Source organism: Giraffa tippelskirchi, chromosome 4 (genome assembly GCF_054371585.1).
Source record: "Giraffa tippelskirchi isolate mGirTip1 chromosome 4, T2T-mGirTip1v1.2.pri, whole genome shotgun sequence".
Classification (NCBI taxonomy): domain Eukaryota; kingdom Metazoa; phylum Chordata; class Mammalia; order Artiodactyla; family Giraffidae; genus Giraffa; species Giraffa tippelskirchi.
In genome coordinates, this window is record NC_137278.1 from 156,089,747 (window position 1) to 156,112,728 (window position 22,982).

Below are 22,982 nucleotides of genomic sequence, written 5' to 3' on the forward strand. Positions count from 1 at the left end.
GTAGATATCTCTAGAAAGCCGCGTAGAAGCCCGAAAACAAAGACTGCGCACGCGCGGCGGCTAGGCCCGGGCATTTTGCTGCGTCACCAGCCGCCGCCCGGCCTCACCACCTCTCGCTCGCACGCACGCACGTTCATTCTCCGTTCTCGCGCCCCTTTTCCTACACTTTCCTCTTCTCTCCGACCGGAGGAGTCGCTCTCCCCGCGCGGTGCATTCTGGGGAGCCAGGTCGAGCCCGCCGCCGCCGCCGTCGCTTGAGGAAAGCGAGAAGAGGCCGCGACTGGGGAGAAGACGCCGGAGTCGCCACCGGAGAGGAGTCGCCTGCCCAGGAGCTGCCGCTGGAGAGGCCCGCCCACCCGTTCGCCCGTCCCCCTGCCCCGTTCACGATGTGAGTGCGATACCCCGCCGAGAGAAGGTCGTCCGGCAGGGAGGCCGAGGCCGCGCGGGGGGCTGCCGGGAAGCCGTCCCTTCCCCTCCCCCGCTTTCGGCCACCTCGGCTTACGTCCTCGGTGGAAATCGTTCTTGCCTGGGGGTGGGAGGTTCATTATCCTAGTTCCGGTTACCGTTGGCGGGTGGAGGACATTTTTCCTCCCATGTCCGCTTCCCCCACCTCTAAACTGGCTTTTGGCTTCCTCGTGCCGGAAATCCCACTTAGCCCCCATCGGCCGGCCGGGCTGCTCCTAACTCTCGGTAACTTAGCCGTAGGCCTTAATCTCCCGTGAGCTTTTGACCACGCGGGCGCCCTGGAGGCGTGGACCCTCGTGGGCCTCTGCTCCGCTCCAGGGGCAGTTTGCCCCTGTTGCTCTGTGATGCTGGGACTAGGCCCGGGGCCAAGTGCACCTGCGGTGGGTGCTACCACGAGGCTGCTGGTGCTCGTCGTAGAGCACCACGCGGCCCTACCCCGCGAGCGACAGGTACCTCTAGGCGACTGGAGGGAGGCCATACCTTCTTCGCAACTTAACTTCCCTCTCTGGTGTCGTGATTGCTTGAGTGTGGTCTTTCCAGACTTCCTCCTGACTCCAGTCTCGCTAAGGGAGTGAAGGTTGCCAAAACTCAACCGTGTCCCTGGCAGCGAGGAATTACCATTGAGCGGGGAGTTCTGCGCGTGTTGGAGTCGAGAGATACTTGTGGACATTTTCTGTGTTCTATATTAAACTTTAGGTGAGCTTTTGTTATCCTAGCTTAATTTAAGGATGAAACAGGTATGTCATTACCTTGGCTCAAATTTGTTTACGTGAGGTGACTAGATACTTTAGAAGTTTTATGATACAGGGAAACCTTGATGATTTTAACCAAATGAGAATTCTTGGCACCGCCACTTTCAGCCTTTAAATTTTTCTCAGGGAAAGTTTTACCTTTTAAGATGTGAGAGTTTTTTAGCACTAAATGCTTCCTAAAAGTTGCATATGGAGAGCAATTGAGGGGAACAGTTTTTATTCCTGGAAAAAATAATGCACTTTCAAGGGTTTACTTAATAAAATAATGATATTGCGGTGAGTATATTTAGTTAGACATCTAAATGGATATGGAAAAAAACACCAGAGCCAGTTAACGATGGAAAAGAAGCCTTGAGAAGAACGCGTGGATTATTGTAAAGTAATATGTTAGAATTTGGAAGGATTCCTCCACCCCCAAAAGTATATAATAGATTTTAATCTACGTGAAGTGGTTTGTGCTTTTACTCTTCGAAATCCGTATTCCAGATAATGTACAAGGATTGTCAAGTTTTAAAACTGAGAACATGAATCCTCAGGTAAGGCATTACCAACTTTTAATAGGTTAATGTAGCCAAGCAAATCTTTCCACGAGGAAATAGTACATTGAATATGGTTTGAAATAGAAACACTCTGGGAGGTCACATGAAATAGTTAAATAGGTAAGAGATATTAAGTATTGTAAATAAGAATTCGGGAGAAGTGTAACAATCAGTATTTCTGAAAGCAGTCTGTCTATAGTTAAGAATGCTACTTTCAAAATGAGTGTTTTGAAGAGTCCAGGTAGATCTCATTATTTTTAAGATAATGCCGTATATACCCTCTTGCAAATTCTTTAGATCTTATTAATGACTGAATGAATTTACAAGATGAGTATCATGAGTCAGTTACTTGAGTTGGGAAAAGACTTTCTAGTGAGTCCTAGGAAGAATCTGGCTGATGAGGGTTCATTTTGTTGATGTCTGCTGTAAACATTGTTTTAGTTGTGGAGAAATTCGTTTTTGCCGGACATCTCAAGGGTTTAGGGTCTGCTTTTTATCACTTTTTAGCTCTTCAGTTCAGTCGTCATTTCCTAGGTAAATTTCTTTCAGTCAAGTTTTTAAACTTGTGTCTAGTAGTTTGCATAGAAGTGAAGTCAAGTCGCTCAGTCGTGTCCGACTCTCTTATGGTAGCCTACCAGGATTCTTCATCCATGGGATTTTCCAGGCAAGAGTACTGGCGTGGGTTGCCATTTTCTTCTCCAGGGGATCTTCCCGACCCAGAGATCGAATCCAAGTCTCCCGCATTGTAGGCAGACGCTTTACCGTCTGAGCCACCAGGGAAGTCATTCCCCTGCCTTAGAGAAAGCTGGGAATTGAGGATCTCTCCTCTGTTTGCTGCTTCTGCTGCTGAGTCGCTTCAGTTGTGTATTTGAGACCCACACAAATCCCCTGCAGGGGGTGCTACTTTACTTTTTTCTTTTTTTAAGCTATTGTAGTTTTAAGTTGGACCTGTTAACAAGAGATGGAGTAAAATGTTTAGATTTGAGCTATTTGAAGTCATTCTTTCCAATGTCTTTTACTTAAATTATTACAGTGTCCAGAAACATACTGTGACTATTGTTACCATTGGTTAACATCATACTTACTTTGCCATCATTCAGCTTTGTAAGATTGTTCCCAAAATAAAATCCATCTGTTTTCAACCTCCAAAACAAGTGGTAATAATGACCATACAACATATGGTTAATTTCTATAAGCTAAGTGTAACTGATGATGGCTTTTGTTCAGTGTTGATTTCCTAACCACTGTAACCTGGCAACTATATTTTCTTTTTTTTTCTGTGTTTGCACTAGAAGGCAGTAGAAGCAAAGTGACAGATTACTTGAGTGCAGACCAGTATGTATTGTTAAGATTTTCCTGTTGAATTGTGTTTTCTCAGTTTTAAGATCTTCTAGAAGCTGTATTATTGTGCAGTCATAGGTGGTTAGTGATAATAGCTTCCCAGGAAAAAATACCTTTGTAATATCAACTGTTTAGGATCAATCTAGTTCTGAAACACTAAATTGAGAATTGCTGTATCTAGTGTATTTTAAAGTGTTATTATTTGCTGTGTAGATTGGCAGTGATAGATTTTACATTGAAGCTGACTTCTCCAGAACTTTTTGGTTTTCCAGGAAGATGCTAATTACTTCACCTGTGTTGTATTCCAGAGCCAAATAAAACGTGTTGTTGTGGATTGTCTGTGCAATAGTTGATATTCTCATGTACCCATAGTTTATTGCTAGAATGTGATCATGTCAGGGCTCTTTCCACCTCAGTATGCTTAATTATCTTTGTATACTGAAAGGATGTAAGTCACAGAGGTGTTTTTTAAATTTTTAGTATTATTACAAGGTTTAGTTCTTCAACTAGGATTTGAACCTGGAATTTCTGACAGAAAGGTTTTTTTTTTTCCACTTTATGAAAAGGGAAAATAATTTTCCAAGTGGTCCTTTTATTTCCAATAAGTAACCATGTCTGTAGCTCAGTTTTATTATCCAGTATAACTGCTCCTGTTAAAACCTTGCCACTTGCTGAGATAGGATGCTCTGAAATCTGTAATGGAAGCAATGAGAGATTGACCTTACTTCAGTTTTTTTTGTATGAAGAAAAATTAAAAATTTTACCTGGTTTGATGATGTTAGAAGGATGTGTCCACAAAAGTGGGAATATGAGAAAGTCATAGAGTTGCTTGGAAGAAAGGCACTAAGTTGGAGTGGGAATAGTGTGTTTAAGAACACATTCACCTTTATATTTTAGAGTGGTAATTACCAAAGAAAGGAGCTAGCACAAAGGTTCACAAACTTGATTGGTTCACTCACCCCTTGGTGTCTTGGTAGTGTTTCTGTTTTTGTTGTTAACTGTTTTGGGTTTTTTGGTTGGTTAGTTTTTTAATGGTGCTGGCTGGACTGCCAAATGGGGTAACCTAGCAGTTCTAGTTATTAGGTAGTTGGAGCCAAACAACTTAAATACTTTGTCCTAACAACCTGTCAACTCTTTGGAAAACTAATATACATAAATTGCAAGAAAAATGTAGTTTCTTGTATAACTATGGTTGTTAATGGAAGGTGTCTGCCTTTTGGGCACTCTGTAACTTGTTATACCTTGATTTTAGATTGGATACTTCCATCTCAATTTCTCATTGATTTTTTTGTTTGGTTTTGGTGGTTTTTTTTGATTGTTGTGTTACTTTGTTAGTTTTAAATTAGAACAGCCTCCAGAAATCCAGCTTTGCAAAGATGAAACTTAGTGGAGAAGAGGGATATAGTGCAATCTACTGTTGAAACTGAGCTACTTGGTATCTTGATTGAAGCTGAGTATCACTGAATTCCTTGTAAATTTGAAATCTCCTGTGGCAGCTCTGTAAATTCTCCCATAGAGCTGTGATCAACCTTGGCACCCAGTTTGGGAATCACTGGACTTGGATGTATATTCAGATCAGTTTTCCAGAAAGTTTTACATAGTAGTGCAACTGACATATACAGAAGATCTGAAAATATGAGAAGCATATTAGGGCTTCTGTGAGCAAAGAATATGTGAGAGAGAGTTTGGTTTTAGATGTTTACAGGCAGGACTTTTGATAATACTTAACTAACTAGAACTGCTTTTTTTCTTTTTTAGCAGAAGATTCATGTTTCTGTATCATTCCTCACTGGATACAAACTGAAGTAGATTAGCAGTTTCTTTTTTGTAAATGATAGACCAGTTGACAGACTTCAAGTATCAGTTATTCTGAACTTCTGTAACATCTTTTTTAAACTTGGCAGTTTTTTCCTTTTTTTAATTTTTTTATTTTTAATGTTTATTTATTTGTTTGGCTGTGCCTGGTCTTAGTTCCAGCATATGGGATCTAGTTCCCTGATCAGGGATGATAGAACCTGGGCGCCTTTGATAGGAGCGTGGAGTCTTAGCCTCTGGACCACAGGGAAGTCCCTGTAATTTTTCTAGATGTTTAAAAATACTCTAGATATATTAAAAATGAGTCATTCTAGCCTTTAAGAAGCTTTCCATTTACTAGAAATGTTTAGTTTATCCTCTAAACATAGAGGATATTTACTCCATTAAGTTCTATTTAAAAAAAAATTTAGTCTTCTGGTTACTATTGTTGTGTCTTAGAATTCAAAGTGATCTTTTAATTCAGACAAACATCATGTTCTATTAAAAATGAACTCATAGGGGACTATCATTAATTACTTCTGAATAAATGTGAGGTTGTATGTCATAACGTATCTTACAGTTAAATACACAGATGAGTTAGCTTTCAAAGTGCTAACCAACACGCGTATCTTACCGTGTATCACATATTTATGCTTTAAGAAAGGTAAACCATAACTAGTAATGGATCTGAACCATCTACCCCCATGTTTCATAGAAGACGACTTTTGGGCTAAATGTGAGCTTGAATGTGAGCTTCTTAAAGGTAGAGGATTTTATCTCTGGACAGTTGTATCTAGACAGTTCCTGGTATCGTGTTCAGTAAATACTTGTTTATTGAATAATATTCAAACTCTAAATTTCTTAGCTATAAGGCTTGACTATATAAGGTTCTTGATAGTGAAGGTTGGGACTAACTCAGATCTTCAACAGCTGGTCCTGTGTTCTGCTATATCACATCTTTGGTCAAATTCAGCTATATATCCTATAGATTCGAAAGTAGATTGCTGGTCAGTAATTGAAAGGTACAGTTGGTGAGAGTAATCTATAACTAGATTCTATTAACTGAGACTTTGCTATATTTGGGGAAATCTGGAAAAGAAGTACCACCAAATGAGTATATACCCTCAAATTACATTTGGCTTGTTTGTGAGCCCTTGATTAGGGAAATGTTTATTTTGGGAATATTTATTATAATTTGATCAGACTGATCTTTCTCTTAATTAATTGAATGATTACCATAGATTCTCTTTTAAGAAATTCTGCCCTTTTCTTCTCCCCTCTAATTTTTTTTACATCCAAAGAAATTGGCCTTTCAGTAAAAAAGTAATACTTCAACTTTTTTGCTTGATTAATTTCTGTATGTGCCCATCAGTTGAAAATAAAACCTAATACATTTTTTTATTTTTTATTTATTTTTGGCTGTGCTGGATCTTTGTCGCTGCATGGGCTTTTGTCTAGTTGCAGCCAGTGGGAGGGGTGCTACCTAGTTGCAGTGCCCGGGCTTTTCCTTGCAGTGGCTTCACTTGTTGGGGAGCATGGGCTCTAGGACACGTGGGCTTCAGTAGTGGCGCATGGGCTCAGTAGTTGTGGCTCTGAAGCTATAGAGCACAGACTCAATAGTTGTGGTGCACAGGCTTAGTTGCTCTGCAGCATGTGGGATCTTCCCAGATCAGGGATCGAACCTGTGTCTCCTGCATTGGCAGGCAGATTCTTTACCATTGAGCCACAAGGGAAGCCCAGAATTATCTTTTCAGAGTTTACTTACTACTTTGGCTGTGCCAGGTTTCAGCTGTGGCACGTTGAGTCTTCAGTTTTCGTTATGGCGTGGAGGATCTTTTAGTTGTGACATATGGGATCTTTAGTTGAGCCATGTGGTATCTAGTTCCCTGACCGGGGATTGAACCTGGGGGAGCATGGACCACCAGGGAAGTCCCAAAACTTAACACATTTAACAATATTTGTTTTATCACAAAGATTATTGTCATTTAGCATGTGCTTATATCACATTTTTCAGCCCCTTAAGTACTTTTACAAAAGTAGAACACTTTTTGTTTTGTTTTTTGGCCAAGCTGTGCTGCATGCAGGATCCTGACAAAGGATTGAACCCATGACCCCTGTATTGGGAAAATGGCGTCTTAACCACTGGACCACGAAGTCAATGGTGCATCCATTTTTTTTAAAGGGAAAAGTGCCCTTCCCTGAGATCTCAATGGTAAAGAATTCACCTGCAATGCAGATGTGAGTTCGATCTCTAGGTTGGGAAAATCCTCTGAAGTAGGAAATGGCACTCCGATATTCTTGACTGGAAAATCATGAACAGAGGAGCCTGGTGGGCTACAGTCCGTGGGGTTGCTAAAAAGTCAGACACAATTGAGCAGCTAAGCAACATATGTATACTTATAGCTGATTCACGTTGTAAGATAGAAACCAACACAACATTGTAAAGAATTATTCTCCAGTTAAAAATGAGAGATGTGCTTGTTGTTTTCGTACAAACCATAGTTAAGATGCACCAGATTCTAGTATGTAAAAGCAGTATTTGGGAACACATGTGGTTTCCACTCTGTCATTCTAAGACAAACTAAGAAATATTAGTCAAAAATACAGAGGACAATTTTAGGTAGTGCAAATTTTAATTGCTCGAATTGACATAGCCCTAAATATTGAACTTGAAAATACTTGTCAGAAGAACTTGAAATGTCCCACTTCCGGGATTTTGGGTGGTGTTGTAAATTAGTGGCTTATTCACATAATGTATAGAGAGATGAAAAAGGTTTTGCATCTATGTTAGTATTAAAAAATGGATTAACAGACTTGAACAGTAGTGAGGGATTTTGCCAGGGTTTGTATAAGACTAGAGATAAATCCAACATAATTTAGATGCTAGAGTTTAAAATCAGCCTTTCTCTGGGTTAATAGGAAAAAAGAGTGATGTGATCCTCACAGAAGACAAAAAAAATTTTCATAAACACTTGGTTTGCCTTTCAAGTGAGTGAATATATGTGTCTGTCACTTTTTAAGTTAAGGGTAGGATTTCCTCTCTTGTATTTTCTGATGGTTTAGATCGGGGTCACTTGGTAAGTATTGGCCACAAGTATTCCTGTCTCACATTCTTATTTTTGCAACTCTTAAATATTACAAAAGTTGGGACTTCCCTGGTGGATAAAAATCCACCTGCCAATGCAGGGGACATAGGTTCAGTCCCTGGTCCAGGAAGATTCCACATGCTGTGGAGCAACTAAGCCTGTGCACCACAACCGCTGAGCCTGTGCTCCGCAACAAAGAGTAGTCTCGCTCACCACAGGTAGAAAGCCTGCACAAAGCAATGAAGACCCAGCACAACCAAAAATAAATAATAATTTATTCATATATATATATATATATGCATATGTATATATACACACACCAAATGGCTCCGAGGCCAACCTCTGATTTGGATCATTTGATTTTGCTTTTATTATCTGGTAAATGATTGTATTAGTTTGCTAGGGCTGCCGTAGCAAAGTACTAGAGGATAGGTGATTCAAACAGTAAAAATTTTTTCTTAACAATTCTGGAGGATGGTTAGTCCAAGATCAAGGTGTCAGAAAGGTTGGTTTCTTTTGAAAGCCTCTCTACTCTGCTTGCAAATGGCCTTCATCTATCTTCACAGGATCTTCCCTCTGTAATGGTCCTAATCTTTTGTAAAAAAAATAATTTATTTTTAAAATTAATTTTATTGAAGTATAATTGCTTTACAGTGCTGTGTTCGTTTCTGCTGTACAGCACAGTGAATCAGTTACGTATACATATATCCTCTTTTTTAGATTTCCTTTCCAGTTAGGTCACCGCAGTTCCCTGTGCTGTACAATAGGTTCTCATTAGTTGTCAGTTTTATATATAGTAGTGTGTATATGTCAGTCCTAATCTCTCAGTTCTTCCCACTCTTGCTTGTAACCGTAAATTTGTTCTCTACATCTGACTCTCTCTGCCTTGCAAATAAGTTCTGTACCATTTTTCTAGATTCCATATATAAGCGATATTATATGATACTTGTTTTTCTCTGACTTCCCTCAGTATGACAAACTCTAGGTCCATTTATGTCTCTACAAATGGTGCTATTTCATTCCTTTCTATAGCTGAGAGTAATTTCATTGTATATACCTATCACGTTTTCTTCATCCATCCCTCTATGTATGGACATTTAGGTTGCTTCATTGTAACTATTCTGATCTCTTACAAGGACATTAGTCATACTGCATTATGGCTCACTCTTAAGACCTTATTTTATGTTGAAGACCCTGTCTCCAAATACAGTCACATGAGGTTGAGGACTTCACATAGGAATTTGGGGGTTTAGGACTTAAACATAGGAATTTGGCACACAATTCAGGCCATAACAATGATGTAAATCTAGATTACTGAATGTGAATTCAAGGAAAGAAGAAAGATTCTTCCTGATTCCATTGTACTTGATATGAACAGAAATGGTAGAGTTTATGTACTTGGTTTTTGATAGAGCCGCCAGGTCACCAGTGATGCTCCTCCTGCATTAGTATAGGTTCTTAATGCGTAACTCTACTTTAAGAAGGTAAACACTCTACTTTAACATGGTAAACAGTACTGTTAACTATTTCAGATTACGTTGTTAAATTGGCTGGAAAAGCGTGTTTACCAGTATTGAAATAGCCATTGGTAAACATGTTGGGAGAAGAATCTTCTCATTAATCAGGTTAATTCAACATTGTAAGTCAACTTGGGCCAATAAAAATTCATTTTTAAAAAATCTGGGTAATTGTTTTTAGCGTTATTACTTTTCCCCCCCAAACGGGAAAGGTAGAATACTACAATGAATTCTTCAGAAACCCATTCTTCAGTCTCAACCTTTATCAGTACAGGGTTATTCTTATTTTATCTACCCCCTCTCCCTTTTCCCCAGTGGATTTTATATTGAAGAAAATCCCAGACATGTTCCTTTAAATAAGGAACATCTGCAGTCTGGATACCTTTGGGAACAGGCAACCCTTGTTTACCAAAACAATAATTTCTAAAACTTGAGAATAAATGACAATTGGACAATAAATCCTAGACAGATATTCTGGGCTGTAGCTATTGCAGTCTTTGTTGTTTTGTGTCTTAATTGAATGGCAAAGATTGATTTTTCTTTTTAGATTTTTAAATAACACAGTTTCACCATTAGACTGTGTTGCTCTAAAGAAACCATTCTATGTCAAAACCATTTAATGTCATTTTTCTAAAGTGTGAAAATAATAAACCCATCTACCCTTAGCAGTTTGAACATTTGGCAGGTCATTGCCACATTGCTTTCTCTCTCCCCCTTTCCTTAATTATTTTTTAAGCAAATCTCAGGTACTTCTTTTTTAATCTTGAGTGGAAATTTTTTTTTCTTTTGTAGAGCAGTGCCTTTCACACCTAACAAAACTACCAGTTTTCACATTGTCTAATACTCTGTCCACACCTAGGACAGGTTTCCACGGTTTCAGGAATCTGTTTTTATATTCAGTTTGAATCGAGTTGCATACCAGATTTACAAATTGTACTTTTTCGATAGTTCTTGCTGCTGCTGCTGCTGCTAAGTCGCTTCAGTCGTGTCCGACTCTGTGCGACCCCATAGATGGCAACCCACCAGGCTCTGCCGTCCCTGGGATTCTCCAGGCAAGACCACTGGAGTGGGTTGCCATTTCCTTCTCCAAAGCACGAAAGTGAAAAGTGAAAGTGAAGTCGCTCAGTCATGTCCGACTCTTCGCGACCCCATGGACTGCAACCTACCAGGCTCCTCCGTCCATGGGATTTTCCAGGCAAGAGTACTGGAGTGGGCTGCCATTTCCTTCTCCACGATAGCTCTTAGGTCTCTTTTAATCTTGAACAGTTCCCGGTCTTTTACGCCGTTGATTACAGAAATAGTATTCTGAATTTCTCACTTCTTGTGGTATGATTTGTTCTTTTCCTCATACTTTCTATAGCCTGGAATTAAGTTTACTGTGGAATGAATCATGTTGATAAAATCAAGAGGTAAATGTCTAGTTGACTCACTTTTGGTGATGCTGAGATCATAAATTCTTTATCTGCTGTTCATCTAATCATTATTCATGGTCCTGTTTATTGATGCTGCTGCTAAGTCGCTTCAGTCGTGTCCGACTCTGTGCTCTGTGCGACCCCATAGACGGCAGCCCTCCAGGCTCCTCCGTCCCTGGGATTCTCCGGGCAAGAATACTGGAGTGGGTTGCCGTTTCCTTCTCCAATGCACGAAAGTGAAAAGTGAAAGTGAAGTCGCTCAGTCGTGTCCGACTCTTCGAGACCCCATGGACTATAGCCTATCAGGCTTCTCCATCCGTGGGATTTTCCAGGCAAGAGTACTGGAGTGGGGTGCCATTGCCTTCTCCGGTTTATTGATGAATAACTGCCAAATCAGTATAAAGATTGAAAAATGGTGATTTTCTTTTTTTGTTTTTGCTCCTCACATTTTATTACATACCAGAGCTAGAATTCTGTAAGGAAGCTTCCTTCATGAAATGGTCCTATTCGGGTATCATGAATAAAGATTCATAAAGGGGACTTCCGTGGTGGTCCAGTGGTAAAGAATCTTTCTGCCAATGCAGAGGACGTAGGTTCTATCTCTGATCTGGAAAGAGTTCACATGCCACAGGGCAGCTAAGCTTGTGTGTCGTCAACTACTGAGCCTGCGTTCCACTAGAGCTAGAAGTGGAGCCTGCACACCCTAGAGCTTGCACTCTGCAACAAGAGAGGAGCTCCCACTCACTGCAAATAAAGAAAGCCTGAGAGCAACAATGAAGACCCAGTGCAGCCAAAAATAAAATATAAATGAATAAACAAAATGTAAGGATTCATAAAAGGAAAAGAGGATAGATGCCTGTTCTTTCTTCTTAGTTGCTTTTTTGTAAAGAATTGGAGCTGTATCATCATCTGGTGATCTAGAATTGCGGGTGGTTTTTTAAAAAATATAAATTTGGAGTATTTATAGTCAGTGTATTTGGATCAATTTGGAGTCATTCTTTCAAATTGTCACTGGCCAAGGAGAGAGACACCCTACTTTTTTTACCTCAGGTGGGCAAAACATTGTTTTTATTTTTATTTCTTTAAATTTTGGCTGCACTGGGTCTTCATTGTAGCATGTGGCCTCTTCTTTGCTGTGTGCAGGCTTCTCATTGCAGACCCCCGGGCTCAGTAATTGCAGCTAGTGGGCTTAGTTTCCCTGAGTCATATGGGATCTTAGTTTTCCAGCCAGGGCTCAACCCAAGTCCCCTTTAAAGGGAGATTCTTAACCACTGGATCACTAGAGAAGTTCCAACACATTATTGGCCAAAGAGATACTGATTTGTTTTATTGTGTAGTTCCTAAGTTGTGTTTGACTCTTTGGACCACCATGGACTGTAGCCTGCCAGGCTCTGTCCATGGGATTTCCCAGGCAAGAATACTAGAGTGGGTTGCCAATTCCCTATTCAGGGCATCTTCCTAGCCCTGGGATCGAAGCTGTGTCTCCTGCATCATTACCACTGAGCCATCTGGGAAGCCCAAACATTTGTTACCCAAACATTATTGACCAGAGATGTTTAAATATTCACTTACATAACAAATTTCCAGCCATTGGTGTTTTTGCAAAAATTTTCCAGTCAATAATGAGTTAAGTTAGCAAATACTAAATATTTTCCATTAAAGAGCAAACATGAGGGGAATTCCTTCTCAGTCCAGGGATTAGGACTCCTGGTGCTTTCATTGTTGAGGGCCCATTTGATCTCTGGTTGGGAAACTAAGATCCCACAAGCTGCATAGAAAAGGCCAAACATGTTACCACATACTGAGAAAGCTGTTTTGGCAAGAAAATAAACTAGAGGTAATGTGTGGCCTATTGGAAACTATAAATAAATGCCTAAATCATTTGTTATGTACATTGACATGGTAACATCAGAAGTTGTGTGTTTTTTTTTTTAAGTCCACAGAAGTTTGGTTCTTTTTCAAAGTGAAGTGAAGGTGTTTTTCAAAGTGAAGTGAAGTTGCTCAGTCGTGTCCGACTCTTTGCGATCCCATGGACTGTAGCCTACCAGGATTCTCCATCCATGGGATTTTCCAGGCAAGAGTAGTGGAGTGAGTTGCCATCTCCTTCTCCAGAGGATCTTCGCGACCCAGGGATCAAACCCAGGTCTCCCGCATTGTAGGCAGATGCTTTACTGTCTGAGCCACCAGGGAAGTCATAGACATTTTTCAAAGACATTTTTAAATCCCACCCCCTTCTGCCAGTAGATGCCTAAAGAAATAGCTGTTACTTTTGCTGACTTGTTGGTATTTAGGCTTTGGAAATTGCTGTTTATAATTTTTTTTTTAATATTTATTTTCCTGTGCTGGATCTTAGTTGTGGCATGTGGGCTCCCTAGTTGCGGCTTGTGGGATCTAGTTCCCTGACCAGGGATCAAACCTGACTTCCTGCATGGGGAGCTTGGAGTCTTAGCCCGTGGACCACCAGGGAAGTCGTGCCATTTATAATTTTTAATTTCAGATCTGATATCAGTGTTCCAGAGTAGTGTGTGTTGACTAATTTAACCATTACACAAGTTTAACTATTGTGTAAAAATATTAATGAGCTGTGGCTATAACTTTTTAGAACTTGAAACAGTTACACGTTAGGGTTGGGAATTTCGGAAGCAAACAATTCCTTTATGTTGATTTATGAGTAGTGTTTGAACATATAACTAATTTGTTTAAAAGTTTTAAAGTTTTGGGTTTATAGAAAAGTTAAAAAAAATACAAATAATTCCTGTAACTTTGATTTTTAGGTGATCAAAGTGGCACATACTTATTTTTAAAAAGTAGTCGCACTCAAAATGCAAAATAAAAGGTTTTTTAAATAATTGGAACAGTTAAGATTGATATGGCTCCATTTCCTTTCTTTTCTCTTTCTGGCTCATGCTTTAGAGGCAAGTGCTGTTAATCTACCTGTTCTTCGTGCGTGCATGCCTGCGTGTGTGCGTGTGAATTCTTCTTGGAATTTTTATGAGTGTGTAAATATTTATCAAAGTAACCTGTCTTGGTCTTGAAGATAACAAAGAACAATTTTATTTACCACATGTAATCTTGTGTGTGTGTGTACTCAGTATTGTCTGACTCTCTGTGACCCCATGGACTGTAGCCCACCAAGATCCTCTGTCCATGGGATTTTCCAGGCAAGAATACCGATTGGGTTGCCATTTCCTGTTTTGGGGGATCATCCCTACCCAGGGATCAAACTGATGTCTCTTGCATCTCCTGCATTGGCAGGTGGATTCTTCACCACTAGTGCCACCTAGGAAACGCTTATAATCTTTACTGTCTATTAATTAACCATATTTGACTGTATTTGCTTCTAGCAGATTTTTAGCTATATTTTAAAACAATTTTTAATGGATGAGTAGAGCTTTAGGCAGAACTTTGAAATACTGTCATTTCTCATACTTTTAAAAAATTCCCCCCACAGTTTCTAGAATTGTAAGTAGAAATGTTGCATGCTGTGTTTCAGATGACAATGGATTAGTTCTTTTAAATCCTGTGAAGTTGAATTTTTAAGAGCAGGGCTGTAAAGAAGTAGCACACAAAGTTTAACAGGGCTACTACCTAAATGGTTAACTCCATTGAACATTTTGGTCTCATGTTTTAAAATCCTTTCCTGTGATAAAACAGTATCATTACATTTTAACCTGAAATGCAGCTGTTAGGGAAAAAAAACGTATTAATAGTTCACATTTGAAATTGTAATATACTACCTCAAAATAATGCTCTGATGGAGAACAGAAGTATGTTACTTACATGCTAAATTTGGCGGTTACGTAAATACCCACTTAGTGAATTTCAGCTTAACTTTGTCTAATTTTATCCCATTATAGGCAACCTGCTTCTGCAAAGTGGTACGATCGGAGGGACTATGTCTTCATTGAATTTTGTGTTGAAGACAGTAAAGATGTTAATGTAAATTTTGAAAAATCAAAACTTACATTCAGGTAAATTACCATTTTTACATCATTGGGTGAAAAACTTGTTTCAGACAGCTTGAATAGCTTTGGTTTGCTTGTTTTGTGTTTTCTCTGAAGTTATTACTAATCTTTACCTCTTTGAAGAGACTCATTTTCCCCCTCCTTCTTTTTGTACAGTTGTCTTGGAGGAAGTGATAATTTTAAACATTTAAATGAAATTGATCTTTTTCACTGTATTGATCCAAATGTAAGTAGTTTTGAAACCTTAATCCCAATTTAAATTATGAGGAAATGGACATAATTTAAATACTCATTTTAGATATAAATACTAATTCTTAACAGTTCAGAGGCTAAATATAATTAAATGGTTTGCATTGTTTTCCATCTTGTAAACTACTTCTCTGCATATTATTTTTGTTATCAGTGTTTGGACTCAAGACAGTACTGTCTTTTTTAACCTTTTTAAAATTGCGGTGTAGTTAATGTAAGGACAGTACTCTCGATGCTTGTCTTATTTAAGCATAGATGTAGCTAAGTATGTTCTATGCTTACACTGTGTTTATTAATTTTTTAAACTTTTTATGCTATTCACCTTGTTCAGGGGAGGAAAAAAATGATATTTTTGCTATTGGCTAGCTTATGAAATCTTCAGTAGCCTAGGGGATGTTTCTTTCAGGGTGTAGGGAAAGAAATGAGGAGAAATGACAACAAGCAACTTTGTATCCTGTACTGATACTAGCGAGTTATAACAGTGTGATAACACTTACTTTTGTTTTAGGATTCCAAGCATAAAAGAACGGACAGATCGATTTTATGTTGTTTACGAAAAGGAGAATCTGGCCAGTCATGGCCGAGGTTAACAAAAGAAAGGGCAAAGGTAGGTTTCTTTTCCTTTTTTTGAAAGTTGCTTGCTGCTACTGCTGCTAAGTCGCTTCAGTCGTGTCCGACTCTGCGACCCCATAGACGGCAGCCCACCAGGCTCCGCCGTCCCTGGGATTCTCCAGGCAAGAATACTGGAGTGGGTTGCCGTTTCCTTCTCCAGTACATGAAAAGAAAAAGTGAAAGTGAAGTCGTTCAGTCGTCCGACTCTTAGCGACCCCATGGACTATATATAGCCTACCAGGCTCCTCTGTCCATGGGATTTTCCAGGCAAGAGTACTGGAGTGGGGTGCCATTGCCTTCTCTTAGGTATTTTTAAATAATTAAAGATACATTGACATCAAACTCAAAAGTTTCTGCCCAGCAAAGAAAACCATCAACAAGATGAAAAGATAACCTACTTAATGGGAAAATATATTTACAAATTATGTATCTGATAAAAGGTTAATATGTATATGAGGAACTCCTACAACTCGGCAACAAAAATCCAATTAAGAAAGGGGCAGACATCTGCTATACTCCAATATAAAATAAAAATTAAACAACAAAGGAACAGGTAGAGCAGTTCCCTGGTGACCTAGTGATTAGGATTCCAGGCTTCCATTGCCTTGGCCCAGGTTCATCACTAATTATTAGAGAAACACAAATTAAAGCCACAGTGAGATATCATCTTCTAACTGTTAGAATGTCTAATGTCAAGAAGGCCAATAAGAAATGCTGTTGTTGGGATTATAAACTGGTGTAGCCACTATGGAAAATAGTATGGAGATTCTCAAAAAATTAAGAGTAGAACTACCATATGATCTGGCGTTCCACTTCTGGGTATTTATCTGAAGAATATGAAAACACTAGTTCGAAAAGATGTATGTCATCTCTTCATTGCAGCGTTATTTAAGATAACCAAAATATGGAAGCAGCCAAAGTATCCATTGATGAATGAATGGTAAACTGGTGTGTGTGTGTGTTCAGTGGATTAGTAGTTAGCCATTTTAAAAGAATGAAATCTTGCCATTTGCAGCAACATGGATGGACCTTGAGGGTACTAAGTAAAATGAGTCAGACAAAAGGAAAAAGACAAACGTAATTTTAAAAAATACAACAAACAAAACTAAAAGACACATACAGAGAACAGATTGATGATTACCATCAGGGGAGGGGGAGTTGAAGGGGTAGATAAAGGGGTACAAGGAGTCAATTTTATAGTGATAGACAATAAGTGGACTTGTAATCACTTTGTAGTTGTATACAGATGTCGAGTGACAATGTTATACACCTGGAACTGGTATTTTTAAAAATTGGTATGAGGAATTATAGTGTGTTTATTTCATGGGATAATACTATTAAGGCACGGTGTTCCATACACTTTTCTCTTTGAGGTTTATTAGTGTTAATACCGAGGGTGGTCAGAATAAGATCAGTCACTAATTGATGCAGGCTCTTTTGCATTCAAGAGAAAGCCTTAAAAATATAAATTATTCAAATATCAGATCAGAGTATATCATGGTGGCATTTAAAAAATAATAAGTTAAAAAAAAATAAGTTAGTTGATTTTCTGAATTTGAATAGTTTCTATTAGTGAAATTTTTTTTAAAAGTTTCTGACAACTGGGACTTCATGAAACTATATTTACTAATATATATTGCATTTGACTTGACTGATTTTTCTAGTCTGTTCTTTTTTTGTGCTGATTCCATGCCTTGCTAGTGAGTATGAACCCCACAATTCAATAATCTAATCAGAGGGTGGTATTTGTATTGATCTATAGCTTAATTGGCTTAGTGTGGACTTTAATAATTGGAAAGACTGGGAAGATGATTCCGATGAAGACATGTCTAATTTTGATCGTTTCTCTGAGGTAAGTTCTTTTAAATGCATTCTTCCACCTCCCTCTCAGGATACTTCTTTCTAGTCAGTTTAATTTGGTTTTAAAGGCCTATTTAAGAACCTGCATTACTTCACTTTCAAGACTATTTTGCAGAAAATCAAGAGAGATTTTAACAGTGGTCATTTAACATTCTTTTATGAGTTTTTAAAAATTAGTGTCAAGTTCTAAAGTTGATGTGTAAGGGAAAATAATAAACTATATGGTCAGTATAACACAGCTAGTTTTTACTGTTTCTTCTTCGAAAACAAAGAGTTAAAAAGTAAGTACCCCCCCCCCAAAAAAAGTAAGTACCCAATTTCATGTATGCAGTTGCTTATTTTAACATCTCTCACATGGCTCTGGCACCTTGACTTCAAAAGAGAAAAGGGAGAAATGATACTCATTCTCCTAAACTGTGCTACTCCTTACCTGTAGTAATTGGTGCCACCATTTACCCAGATGTGCATGTCACAACTTTTAACACTGTTCTCTTTTCTCTGATTCTCTCTATCCAGTATGACATTAACTGCTGTCTTTGTTGTCTGTATTTTGTTTTTATCTCCTAAGTAAACTCTTAAATGTATGCAGTTCTACATCTATTGCCATTGTATCTTGACACCTAGTATCGCACTTGGAGGCTTCTGAGTATTTTTCCTGCTCAAAGAAACTTAACCAGTATTTAGTGTCTTCAGATGTAGGAAAACTCTTCACTAGTTACTCATATTATTTGAGAGTAGATGCTCAGGATTATTATACTGAAAGGTTTTTGAGTCAGTATCTTTTTAAGACCCCTTCTAACTCTGAAGTTCAAGTAAGAATGTGTTTTTGAAGTTCCATATGAGTTATTTAGTCCACTTATTTATACCTCTTTACCTAATATATTGCTGTTCGTATACTCTGTTGGTCCCAGTTTAAGTATATAAGAGTATGTTACACAGTCTATATGTTTTCTTTTGAGGATTATGTTTATTTTCTGTTTTTAACTTGGTTACTGGTGTTTAGCTGAATTCAGTATTCAGGCCTTTTATACAAACTAATCAGCCCAAAGGACTTTTAAGTTACCATTGATTCTTCACAATATTTAAAACTACAATGAGAATACCATAATACACACGCCATTTAGTTGAACATACAAAACTTTACAACTAAAAATAATCCCATTCTTAGTCACCAGAGGTACCTGCTATTCAGGATTGTGGTACTTAATTTCTGCATCGTACATACGTATCTTGTTGGACGAATTTTAAAAACTTCACTTTTCTTCAGTGAGAACTTACTCAACTTCCTACAAAGTTTCAGGATTTTATGTAATTACATAAAATCTACCTTTTCCAGAAAGGAAAGTACCTAACTAACCTATAGTTGAATTTTTTTTTTAAATGGTGGAAATCGATGGCAGAGCTAAGGTTTATTCTGAAGTGTGCAACCTAATAATTAGGGCTTAATTTAACATCATTTTTAAAACTAATTTTTACACTTCGAATAGATGATGAACAACATGGGTGGTGATGAGGATGTAGATTTACCAGAAGTAGATGGAGCAGATGATGTAAGTCTATGAATTCTTTTCTATGTTTAATAAAATAATTAAGAAACAATGTATTTACGGGTTGTTTTATATAAATCAAGACTGCTTTTTTTGCCATTGGTTGGTTTTTTCCTAAAAAATATTACAGGGAAAACCGAGTCTTTAGAAGTGTTCATTTTAGAGGGATGGATACCTATTAGGAAACAGGTATCCCATGGATCATTCTTAAAGGGACCAGATTTATAGTTCAGAATTATTGTACAGAGACATATACTTTGTTCAATTAACAGTTTAGAGAATATTTTGACAGTTAAACAGGTTTTAATAGCAGGATGGTCAGAGAGACATATAGTAAACAGATGGATGTTGTGAATCTGTAAGGATTCACATACTGGTCCACTCTTTTCAACATTTTCCCACCTGGCATCCTGTTAACATCTTTAAGAAAGTTTTTCGATCTAGTTTGGAAAATATATATTTAAATAGTTCAGCAGTTAGGATTAGAGTTCATTGTCTTCTGTCATTCCAGTCGTCTTCATATTGAGCCATTTTTCTCTTGCATTAAATGCAAAGAGAAAAGAAACCATTTTATAGAAAAATTCATTTTGATTAGTAAGAAGGAATGCAAAGGATGGGCTCAATTCCTCCAAATGCACACATCTTATAGGAAGATATATCCTAGCTGTATATACTGTTCATCTTAAATAAACCTGTTTTTAAGTCCATTGATACGTTCATGAGATTAATATAACCACATGTCTCTGCTACTTTGGTCAAAAGTATAGTGCTTCAACTTTTTAAAGCAAACGTGTTCAGTTGGCGGAGGAATATTTGCTCAATTTGGTTGAAATTTTTTATTTCTCTTTCTGCAGGATTCACAAGACAGTGATGATGAAAGTAAGTATCTTTGTAAGAATAAATCTACACAGAGATATTTCACATCAAAGACCAAACTCTCAAAATAGAGAAGTCACTTGTTTAAAATTCCTCGAAGATCCGTGATTATGGAAGATATGTGATTATTTCTTTATGGCCTCTAACAAATAGCTAAAGCAAAATTTTGAATGATTCAAAGTTGTTGGGTTATTATCCTCTTGTAACTTACACTAATCTTTCAAAAATCTTTTCAGAAATGCCAGATCTGGAGTAAGGAAATGTTGTCATCGCTGGATTTTGAGAAAGAAAAATAATTTCTCTGCAAGATTTCATAATTGAGAGAATTCCTGAGTTGATAGCTCTAAAGGCAGATGCTGTATTTGCCTCCTTTAACCCATTTTTCAACCTGTTTGTTTTTTTAAAGGCTTCACTAAGGGTTGATATGTACCATTGTATGGGGCAGTTTTAAGTCAGCTAAGGCAATAACCTTGTGCATGAACATTTCTCAGATTTCCATGATGCTGTTGAGGTCCTAGGCAATTGACACAGCAGTTGTGATAAATAAAAATCTCACCTAAGTCTCCTTTACTCATAACATAGATACTGACATGATAGGAAGCTCTCTGGCTTAGGGAAAGTACATAAATTTTAGGTTTTAGAACATGGACTTAAAGTGGCTGAAACAATTGGTTGATACTTTAAACTGGTAACGTTGTTCCTCTGGCATATCCTTCAGGATTGTTCCACTAAAGTTTTATTTTTCAAAAAATTTACTTCACATTATTGTATGTAAGTGATCACTTGTCAGTGTTGCAGATGTATCTTAGCTAAAACTAGTGAATGCCCTAACTTAGATGGTTTTGAAGCCTGTACATTTGGTATTGTTTGACCCTTAAACTTTTACATCTCTTAGCATGGAGGACGAAGAAAGGCTGTACATTGTTGCTTGAGAGTCTGTACATTTAGACCAAATTTGTATTTGCACTGTCAGTATGGCAAATGAGTGGAAAAAAATGTTAATACACTATTGGATTTTTTTATTCCTTTTTTTTTTTTGATTCATCTTGTACCTGGGCTGAAAACCTCAATTTATGTTCATGACAGTGAGGATTTTTTTTTAATGTCTACTTTCTTTCTAATAAACTGTTGGAAGACTTCTTGGCTATCCTTTCAAGTGTCTGGTTTACTGTAATTTCATGTATTGCCATTTATTGGAATGGAGTTTTTATTTTTACTTGAGGAAGAATTGGGAATATTCCTCTGGGGGAAACAAAGGCTTGCTGTAATGTCACAGAAAACCTTTTAAAAGTGGATCTGTAATAGAAAATTGTAGATGCACTTTGCAACAGTTGGAAAAGAAAGTGGTGTGATTTGATTGAAATAAAACTAAATGTGTTGTCCTCCTCTAAGTCTTTGAGCTTTCGCATTTTGGCACTTTTTATTCCTTCCAGCTTCTGTGTATTTGTCATAGCATAGAAATGCTTCATATTTCAGTGCTTTCTCATGTCAGACACTAAGGACCTTTGTTATAGGCAGTGTTAAAAAGTTCTGGGGGCAGGGGATACAAAGATTAATCCTTCAGGTAATTGTATACTCAGGGAGCACACATCACAAGCTAGGCCTCGGGACAAATAGTCAAGAAAAACTTGGGAAATGACAAATGTAGTAATAGGTATGGATAGAGTATTGTGGGGATTTAGAAGGGAAAACACAACCTTTTTTCTTTCCTTGTTAAGTATATAATTGTTCCAAATGATACTCAAAGCCATTTTCTTGAAATGGTTCAAATAGAAAATCTTACTATTTCGAGACTGGGCAGTCAACTCTTATTACATTGGTCCTCTTATAGGAATGCAGTTTTTCTTCAAAGCCTTAGTTTTTTCCACATTAGGTATGTTTGGACTTACGTACTTCTAGAAAATTATTTTAAATTTCATCTCCTTTCTCTGGAGCGTGCCAGAGGTATCAGTATGATTGATAATGTACTGCTTAGCTTCATAGAAAAACTTCAAATTTTCCAAAAAAATACCCTCTAGTTTTATTCTCTCAAAGAATTATTTTTGTATGTTCTGGAAGTTAGTCATTAATGATATATCGGCTTAATGCCAGCCATTGGGCTACAGCATTAAAGTATAGCATGATGGATTTGTAATTTCATCCTGTTAAGATTTTTTCAAACCTGCTTTGTGCTCAAATACTTCAGTGGGATTTCGGTAATCCTTATTGCTGTCAGGTACAAAGGCCTCTCAATGGTATCGGACCCCTCTTTATGTTAAACGATATCATGCCAAAAGGTGAATTGACAGGGCAAAACTTGAGGACTATTTGGCCTTGCATTGCAAATCTGAACCGTGGCTACTTTTGCCTTCAAGAGTCACTGGGGAGAGGATCATTTGGTGAATTAAGTTTGAATAAGGGAGATAGCATCTCTTTTATTACCGTTTGGCTATTGTGACGTGATAAAGATGGCTATATTCAACTTCCTGAACTGTTAAGTTACCTTCAAGGAAGAAAGGAAAGTAATTAGTTGCTACAGCTTAGGTTTTATTTACTCGTTCAGTTCTGCGCAAGTTTTTTTTCTATTTAGCAGGAGTTCTTTTGACGTGTGATAATGAACACCTGTATGTGAATATCAGCTGCTGTTCCCCTTTGCTCTCCTAGTATTGTACTACCCTTGAGAACATAAAGGCTGGGGAGGAGAGGGTAGGCAGGTTTGTGTGAGGCCTACCCTTAACTCCCAAATTATTTTATTCTGATAGGCTTCCATACTTGATAGTTGGTAATCTCCTCAGGAACAGAGAAGGATGTATGTCACCACTAAATATCCCACCCTGAGGACAGCACCTGCTAAAGTGAAAACAATGTCAATTGCTTACAGCTTTTAGTGTCAGCCTGGATAACTTCATTGTTTATGTGAAGAACCTATCCACATCTCTAGCTCAAATTTCTTTGCCTCAAGTCCAATGACCTTGACTTCTTTCTCTCC

General features: G+C 38.0%; 1 protein-coding gene across 6 annotated transcripts; it reads left to right on the plus strand.

The window, feature by feature from the left end:
- Nucleotides 1–68: 68 nt before the first annotated feature.
- PTGES3 (prostaglandin E synthase 3) lies at nucleotides 69–21,405 on the plus strand. Of its 6 annotated transcripts, XM_081483328.1 has the most exons (8): nucleotides 69–387; nucleotides 14,763–14,876; nucleotides 15,027–15,096; nucleotides 15,628–15,726; nucleotides 17,494–17,583; nucleotides 19,079–19,141; nucleotides 19,993–20,017; nucleotides 20,251–21,405. In XM_081483328.1, coding segments are annotated over exons 1-8 (483 nt in total). In that variant the 5' UTR covers nucleotides 69–385; the 3' UTR covers nucleotides 20,271–21,405. The 6 variants fall into 6 exon arrangements, with proteins under 6 accessions (XP_081339454.1, XP_081339455.1, XP_081339456.1 ...); XM_081483329.1 differs by lacking the exon at nucleotides 19,079–19,141; XM_081483330.1 differs by lacking the exon at nucleotides 17,494–17,583.
- Nucleotides 21,406–22,982: the final 1,577 nt, after the last annotated feature.

Bases quoted from the DNA above. Each gene is read 5' to 3' on its own strand.
- PTGES3 (XM_081483328.1), top strand. The intron at 17,584-19,078 runs GTAAGTTCTTTT...CACTTCGAATAG, and splicing joins ATTTTGATCGTTTCTCTGAG to ATGATGAACAACATGGGTGG. The intron at 19,142-19,992 runs GTAAGTCTATGA...CTCTTTCTGCAG, and splicing joins AAGTAGATGGAGCAGATGAT to GATTCACAAGACAGTGATGA.